The sequence below is a fragment of the Medicago truncatula genome, chromosome 4, assembly GCF_003473485.1.
Source record: "Medicago truncatula cultivar Jemalong A17 chromosome 4, MtrunA17r5.0-ANR, whole genome shotgun sequence".
Lineage (NCBI taxonomy): Eukaryota > Viridiplantae > Streptophyta > Magnoliopsida > Fabales > Fabaceae > Medicago > Medicago truncatula.
In genome coordinates this window covers 62243789-62252101 of record NC_053045.1, presented here as the reverse complement: position 1 = coordinate 62252101, position 8313 = coordinate 62243789, and the positions used below count along the sequence as shown (strand labels likewise).

Below are 8313 nucleotides of genomic sequence, written 5' to 3'. Positions count from 1 at the left end.
TGGAGTGAAAATGGTTATTTTTTTGTGCTTTAAGGTTGTTTGGTGCTGGGACTGTTTGTGCAGAATAGGTTGGAGGAGCAGCGGGTGTGGGAGTTTTGTGCTAGCCTGGTTGTTGTGTTGCAGAGCCTGATTAAGTGCTGTTGTTGGCTTTTTTTCTTGGTTTTGTCGTAGTGCCATATTTCAGTTTGGTCTAGTTTAGTTTCATTTTGGCTTTAACGTTGCTTAGCCTTCATTTATCATTTTAAACTTTTTGTAATTTTTCCATCATTGCACTCTTTCTGATTGGTTGAATGTTTTAATATATTTCAATTTCGGTCCTTTTTATGTAATTGGTTTTGAATCAGAGATTATCAATCATGTTGAAAAATTGAGTTTCTGTTAGCAGCCATATGGAGTTTATGTTAGTAGGCATATGGAGAAAAATTGAGTTTCTGTTAGCAGGCATATGGTAGCCTCATTTTTCTGTTTTGTTTCTTTGCCCTCTGCTGTTCGCGCATTTGGCTTGCCTTTTTTCACGTTTTATTTTTGTTGTGTCTGTGTTGTCGGCAGCATGTGGAGGTTCGGGGTTTCTGCTATATCAGAGCCCTTTGTATTTTTCTTATTTGTGGCCGCAAGTTTTTGTTGTGCTTCTTGCACACACTCGACATGAATAAATTTAGCCGTTTCTAAGAAAAAACATGTTGAATCTTGATTTCGGAAAGTATCATTCTTCAATATATTAAATATTCAAATATTACAACAAAGTTATTCTAAAAAAACATTACAATTATGTAATTACATTAACAATATAAAGGGCGCCATATATAGGTGGATCACCCTGAAAATCAAAAAGACAGACAAATGTTTCTGCTCAATAGGAATAATACATCGATCAATCTCAAATAAAGCCGCAGAAGCTGTCAAAAACATGAGCAGAACAATGCCTACACAGCAGCCTCTCAGCAAGAAAAAGCCGTGCTGAACATAAACTATATAAACCAAGAAAGCCGTCGGAAACCTCAAACAAAACAGCAGCTGCAAACGCACCACTCATAGCAGAAACAACAACAGCAGGTTGAGCAATAAGGTTAAAAACCGACAACAACTGCATCAACATTGGAGCAGCAGAGACAACACAAACACAAGTATGCACTAGACCATGATACCGTTACATTGTGTTTTTGACAGCACTTTCCCAAACACAAGTACAAGATACCATTCCATATTAGGCCAACAACACTATCTATTTTATCATTTCTCTTTAGCATCATTGATTCTCTTGTGCTATTCAGCTTCTGCAAACAGCTTTGGGATAACTGATTCTCTTGTGTTATTCAGCTTCTGCAAACAGAAGAAATAAATAGAAGTATCAATTGAATTTTTAGCAAAGCGTAAGTTGTAATAGTTCTATAATTATCAAAGACAATACAGTTTGAGGAGTATGATATAAAATAGAGAAACAAAAATACCAAACAGATGCACAATATAATGACAATTTATTCAAAAACTTTCAATGTACACAATATGTGCAACAAGCTCTTTCTCTGTGTTATTCTAACAAAATCTAAGTTGTCTCGCTACCTCTACACAACGGCAAAACATGCTTAAAATGTAACCAAGGTTAACTCCTTCCACACAATTACCCTGTTGCACTATGCAAAGCATCCAATGTTAACACAACTATGTGAAAACCTGCAAAACCCACCATGAAAAATTCAGTTGTCTCAATTATGTCTCACTATCTTGATGATTTTTTGCAGTATTTTTTTGTTGTTAAAAATTCAGCTTTTGACCACAAAGTTTGTGAATTAAAACAAAATTAACTACATTAGTTAATCCAATTTCCTATACAGGCTAGTTACATTCTAATTTCCTTGATTTTCTTCACTAAGCTCATAAACACAACACCAGTTGAAGTACATAATCCTAGTAAATCATAAATAGTTTATTCACACTAATTTCATTAAGTTATAGATGAAAGTTTTCTAAAAGCCATGGCAATTGCAACAAATATAGCTTGCTTATAAGTCTTCGATTCACATTTCTAATCTTTTAACAATCAAATGAGCACATCAGAAGAAAATTCACAAAAAGAATAAATTCAAACCTGAAGCTGTTCATGCAACTGTTTCTGGAACTCCATCTGCAGTCATAGAGCTTCTGTGATCTCAATACCACTGTCAACGATGGAGTTGTAAACTGACCAATTTTATTCGGTGGGTAACATTTAACTACGGAGAATCGAGTGTAAATCTATAGGATTTGCCCATTTTCCCCTAAACAAATCAAATAGAGAAAGAGAAAGATTATCAGTGTGGAAATTGAAAATTGAAACCTAAAAGAAATATGAAGAACAAGGAGAAAGAGGCTGACGGTGGAAATCAAAAATCAAGCTTCTTGTCACAGAAGAACAGAAGCGATACGGAGATCTAATTCATGGTTACTGGTAGTTTAACAAATAAAACAGGGGTAAATTGGACATTTTATGCATTCGCGGGATCCATACGAGAACTCTCTCGTGTCGTTCAGCATTTTCCTAATCAAATATAAAGGATGAATGCTCTTTATATTGGCGATAGTGCTAATACTATTCAGGTAGTAATTCCTTTATAACTATTTTTTCAGTTACTTTTATTTTTATAGATAGATAGATTAAATAAAATGATCATACTCAATAGAAAAAAATTATTGTGATTATTTTCCTATGATAATTTTTATATAGATCATAAGGGTTAAGCATTTGATTTCAATAAATGTAAAGTTATATCATATTCAATTTTGTTTAAAGACCATGAACTAATAGTGTAAGAGAATGTTTGGTTCAACTAAGGAGAAAGATTGAGAAAATTTTAATGGAATTGGTGTGGTGAGATGGATGAGTTTGGAGAACTGCTTTGTTGACAAATGACAACAAAGCCCGTTTTAGTGATGTGCCTATTATTTATAAACTCTACTTGAATGCATGAGTTAATTGAAACTTTGTATGATGACATGTTTGAGATGCCTAAGAAAGCCATTGATGTAGGTTGGGTAAATCACTGTGCAACGAACCCGATGGATTATGATTTTTGATCGGTAACAGCACTGAGTATTTTCACTTTAGGATGAGATCGATTTCATTCTGGCATTAGACTTCCATCACGGGAGAAACTCTTTAAATTAATACTCGGTAAATTAATAAACTCTAAAATAATAAATTTGTTCGGTTCCGACTTAGGCCAATGTAAAAAATTGAAAAACTCGATAAAATAATAAGATAATAATTTTTCGGGAGATCCCTTTATAATTTTCGGTCCCAAAAAAATCATAAATTAATAATTCATAGAAACTGAAAAAAAATATATTACACTCTATTGAAATATGATTCAATAGTTGTCTGTTTTCCTTTAAAGTTCAAGTCTGTTTTGAGCTCATCTCTAACTTTTCTTATTGCATCCAATAGCTCAGGTGTTGTATTTTTGTATTGTATCATAAAGTTGTGAAGAGTGTTCGACGCCATAAGTGCTTCCTTTCGCGTAATAGGCTCCAAAGACACTGTATCATCTTCGCTGTCATCCTCTGCATTGTTCTCAATGATAGTACCTACAATATCTTTTAAACTCTGAACCTCTGAACATAGTTCATTTTCACCTGTACAATATAATTACTTAAAAACTCTTTAAATTAATAACTATTAATTTATCGATAAATTAATAACTCTCTAAATTAATAAATTTCTCCGGTCCTAACATTATTAATTTATATAGTTTTAACTGTAATTTAGGGGTTCATTTTGATTATGGTGAAAATCACCTAGACTTGTAGATTTAAGTTCATCGGGTTTGTGAAAATTACTTATCCTCTTCCCAAGTTTTATCCTTAGCATCCACCTATGGAGTTTCATCTCCAACAAAATAAGGTAGATTCCGTATTACGTGAGGACCAATACTTTGGTTAGGACTTCAGTCCCATTTGAGTCGGGCATCTATTTTTTCTTCTTGTTTTATTTATTTTGTTGTTTTGAACTTTGATTTAGTAGTGTCATCGTTTATTCTTTCATGCGTTTGTCTATGATGTTTGTTCTCATTAATCTGTGTAATGTAAATTTTTTAGTTAAGCATACTTTTTTTTGAACAAATTGAGTTAAACATACTTAATTCTCGTGATTTAAATTTTTATCTCACGTTAAACATGCTTGTCGCAATTACCTGTCGGTGTTTAGTTGTAGAAAACTGGTGCATTATTTTGTTAATGAAATCTACGTACCATGTGGTCGAATGTCTAGGTAAGCTCATATACTACTTGAGTGCTTTCTCCTTTAGGATTTCAAATAACAACTTGCACTTCAAAGATTCGAGGCTCCTATTATGGCCATCAAAGTGTTGAAGACTGCCGGATGTTATGGAATATATCCTTTCTTGTTAAAGTTCTCCAAATGTGAGGGTTTAAAGTTTAATATGACCACAACATCCCATATTTTGGGGCATAGGGGGTTGTGGATCTTGGACCTCCACTTCTTATTCTTGATAGCCTCTCATGTTATATTTATTTGCATTTTGATGTATTCATTTTTCCGACTTAACTCATTAATTGTCGTTTGAATTGCCGTCAACGTCTCTTCATGTTTACATTTGGTTGTTGATCATACCATCTTTTCTCAAATGATCTGAGGTTACTGTGACTATTTTTTTTCCATATATGACACCAAGTGTTCCTCCTAGAATTAGCAATGGGTGGTGTGCATGTAAGTTTACCCGCTTCTTCAATGCAAAGAGGCAGATGAGAATTAGGATTGTATCACAATCACCTCCTATATGGTGTATTCATAGCCCGATTAGCTTCCTTTAGGTCTATACCAATGGACACAGTCTTATGCTCGGGATTTTGCCCACATGGTTAATCCCATTATGACCGAGCCAAAATGACTTGTACTAGGACAATCATGACTAGGGTTGTCAAAATTTAGGAGTGAGTTTGTCGAGCTCGAATGTAGGCCAAGTAGTTCATATATGGGGCTCAAGACGTGTAGGTGCTTTCAGACGAGTCATGAGCTCAAATTTATATAGGTACAATAACCATGTCAAATCTATTTATATCTATTTGGTCCCCATTATTACATTTTAAGTGGAATACCGAGTTTGAAACCCATAATCAATTTATTTTTATAGATAAAATTAGCCCTTTTTTTAATTAATAAATTAAAACCCAAAATAACAGAACTCAGCAGCAGGGAAAGAAGAAAAAAAACGCTGCCAATTTGCTCTTGTTGTTTATTGTTTATCAGAAACAAGTTGGATCAGAGTCGCACCAAACTCAACTCGCCGGAAAACACAGACGAAGTTGTTCATCGCCGGTCATCAGAAAAACAGTGAGAAATTCCGTCCAATTCCTTACCCTCTCCCCTGGTAAGCGGGATGACGCGATTTCAACACGATTTGCCTCATCAATAACCGCCCCTGCAACAGGCTACGCGCCACAGGGACGCTATTGCACCATCATCGATTGAAGTTCACAATGAGGCATAGCCATGGTTCATTTCATCCTCATCTTTTAGAAAACAAACTCGCCGCTCAAGAAGCAGAAATCGAGCGACTCATTAGCGACAATCGCCGATTAGCAAACACACACAAAGCCTTAAGAGACGCACTTGTTTCCGCTGCACAAGATGTGCAGAAGATTAAGTCACACATTAGAAGCACACAAACTGAAAGTGATATTCAAATTAGAGTGTTGTTAGATAAGATTGCGAAAATGGAGGTTGATATTAGAGCTAGTGATAGTGTTAAGAAAGAGCTTCAACAGGCGCATATTGAGGCGCAGAGTTTAGCGGCATCGAGACAGGAATTGAGTGGGGAAATTCAATTGGCTACTCAGGAATTGAAGAAGGTTATTAGTGATGTTAAGTGTTTGCCGGATTTGCACGCTGAATTGGAGAATTTAGTGCAGGAGCATCAGAGGATACGGTAAGCGCCAGAGAAACTTAGTTTTACGCATAATATATTGGCATTGTTTGATCTATGCAGATGATTCCGCCATGTATGATTTTTTTTTTTTTTTTTTTATTGTTTTAGTTGTTATATCAGTAAATACCTAAGTTGTTGATTTTAATTGTAGGAATGTATTGTTCTAGTCAATTTTATAACTGGCATTCCAAAATGATCATGAAAATGTACAATTTTTAATCAAATTTGTTCTTCTGTTGGTATTTACGGGGACTAGATTGATGTTAAGTTGGTAGTATCAGATGAATTTGAAATTAAGTGAATAATGTCTATAACGCTTCACAACAAATCTAGGGCCTCTTTGGAGAATCAACTTATTTTCAGCTTATAGCACAAACACTTACTGTGATAAAGCACTTATGTATAAGCTTGCATATGCTATTTTTATATCAAAAGATAAAATAATGTTAAATTGTTTTTGTATATGCTATAATTTGTTTTTATAAGTTATATTGAAGAACATATGAAAATAAGTTAAAAACAGCTTATGAAAATTGTTGTAAGCTGTTTTCAAAAATCCTACCAAACAGTCCCACAAAACTTATGTCATAAGCTCAAATAAGTCGATCCAAACAGGCCCCTAGTCAGAGGGACAAATTTGATTAATATTTTGCAATTTCAAGGAAAATTTTGGAATATTCATAATGTAGGGATTAGGTTGAGACAACTGTACAATTTCAAGGACCAATTTGAATATATACTAGTTGTTATATATACCATGAGAACGAACATAATTACACTGTTTTCTATCAGCAAAAGCTGCATATTTTATCCCTTCCCGTAACATAAAATAATATGAAACAATCTAAAAAATTTATTCTTGTTAGTTTATCAATGGTAAGGGCAGCAATAGAGAAGTTAGGGCCCATGTGCTCTTGACAAGGACTATTCCTTTCTCCGTATGACTGCACTCAGGATATGTCATGTTGTCTTTGAAGTGGGTATCGTGTCTGGTATGATAATTTGAGTCTCCTATTGTCAATTGTCATGATATACTTAGGTGAAACTAGCATTGGGTGGACTGAAAATCACTAAGTCAGTTCAAAACTTGTACGGAGGACTCCTGAATCACTTGAGGATGTGGTGAAATTGTTTTCGATATCTATCAATTTGTGCCATTATATGCCTAAAATATTAAATCATTTGTTACTCTTTTGCATCATATTGCTTACTTTCTGTCGCAGATTGTTGCCTTGAATTTTTTATGTTAAACCTCTCTTGTAATTGTTCAATTCTGCTTGGTTAATAGTGACACATTCGAGTACGAAAAGAGCAAAAATGTTGAGCTAGTCGATCAATTGAAAGCAAAAGAGAAGAAACTAATAGGGATGGCAAGAGAAGTTGAAATGTTGCGGGCTGAGATTTCAAATGCTGAGAAAAGAATAAATGGTAAGTCTCTGGCTTCAGTAGGTTGTTGTTTCTCTGTATGATACTCCTATACATATATGTTTCTGATGCATTGATATTTGATATTATGTAAACAGCACCTAATCTGTTTGGAGCTGTTACCCCAGCAGATGGCAGTGGTGCCTTTCTTGATCCTTATGGGAGAGTTCATGGTCAAATGGCTTTTGGGCAAGTAGGAGAGTCTATGGTACCGGTTGGCGACAGCAATGGAGCAGGAGTTGTAAATAGTAATGATGGTAGCGGTGCTGGTTGGGCAGGTCAATATGACCCATCAGTTGCTGGGAGATGAAGTTTAATGAGTGAGGATCAATCAAATGCAGCTTGATTTCAGCTTTTATTGGTACAATGCAATGAGGATGTGATGATTTTATTGATGGCTCATTTTCTTAAAACATAATGCAGTTCTGAGAATTGTTGAATTAGACTGCAAATGAAGGGGTGGGTCAGAGATATGTCTCTCAAACAACTTATGGTAGGTGAAGTTGTAAGTCTCGTAAGCATATCCATGTATTAGTGAGCCATATATTATTGATTTTTAAGATTTTAACCTGGAGGAAGCAAGCAATCTTATGAAACATGCTTAGGATTTGTTTTCCATCAGAAATGATGAGACTGTTTGAAAATCATTATGGATACTAACGAGTACACTCAAATCTTCTTTTCCTTTTGTGGTGCATATCTGGATTTTGTTCGTTTAACGGTTTACTTAACTTTTCACATCAATACTCAAAATTGGCAACTTGAGTTTGATTTCCATTTAGCAATTGCAGATGCCTGAGCTATAACTTGCAGTGTATACTCTCCGGGATACTAGACTTATTTACAACAATTACACATATAACTAGGTCTAGGAAATTGACATCAGATATTCTATTTTTTTTCGGTGTGCTAGAGTATAAAACCTAGGCCACCAAGGTTGAAGAACAAATTTTCAACCAAGTGATTC

The 8313-nt window shown here is 34.8% G+C and overlaps 1 protein-coding gene and 1 long non-coding RNA gene across 4 annotated transcripts; one reads left to right on the top strand and one right to left on the bottom strand.

Moving 5' to 3' along the window:
* Nucleotides 1-1092: 1092 nt before the first annotated feature.
* On the bottom strand, nt 1093-2491 carry LOC112420806 (uncharacterized). Its single transcript, XR_005645722.1, has 3 exons — nt 2353-2491; nt 2087-2255; nt 1093-1320 (listed from the first exon to the last, which is right to left on the bottom strand). It is a non-coding gene; the product is annotated as an uncharacterized lncRNA (long non-coding RNA).
* Nucleotides 2492-5128: 2637 nt separating this feature from the next.
* LOC25494269 (protein FLX-like 4) lies at nt 5129-8045 on the top strand. 3 transcript variants are annotated; one of them, XM_024782415.2, is made up of 3 exons: nt 5129-5921; nt 7210-7349; nt 7475-8045. In XM_024782415.2, exons 1-3 carry the CDS (start codon nt 5473-5475, stop codon nt 7654-7656), a joined length of 771 nt encoding a protein of 256 aa, XP_024638183.1. In that variant the 5' UTR covers nt 5129-5472; the 3' UTR covers nt 7657-8045. The 3 variants fall into 3 exon arrangements, with proteins under 3 accessions (XP_024638183.1, XP_013458558.1, XP_013458557.1); XM_013603104.3 differs by having other exon boundaries at nt 5132-5921; nt 7478-8045; XM_013603103.3 differs by having other exon boundaries at nt 5147-5921; nt 7445-8045.
* The last annotated feature ends 268 nt before the right edge of the window (nt 8046-8313 follow it).

Bases quoted from the DNA above. Each gene is read 5' to 3' on its own strand.
- LOC25494269 (XM_013603103.3), top strand. From the start codon at position 5,473: ATGAGGCATAGCCATGGTTCATTTCATCCTCATCTTTTAGAAAACAAA. The intron at 5,922-7,209 runs GTAAGCGCCAGA...CTTGGTTAATAG, and splicing joins CAGGAGCATCAGAGGATACG to TGACACATTCGAGTACGAAA. The intron at 7,350-7,444 runs GTAAGTCTCTGG...TTATGTAAACAG, and splicing joins TGCTGAGAAAAGAATAAATG to CACCTAATCTGTTTGGAGCT.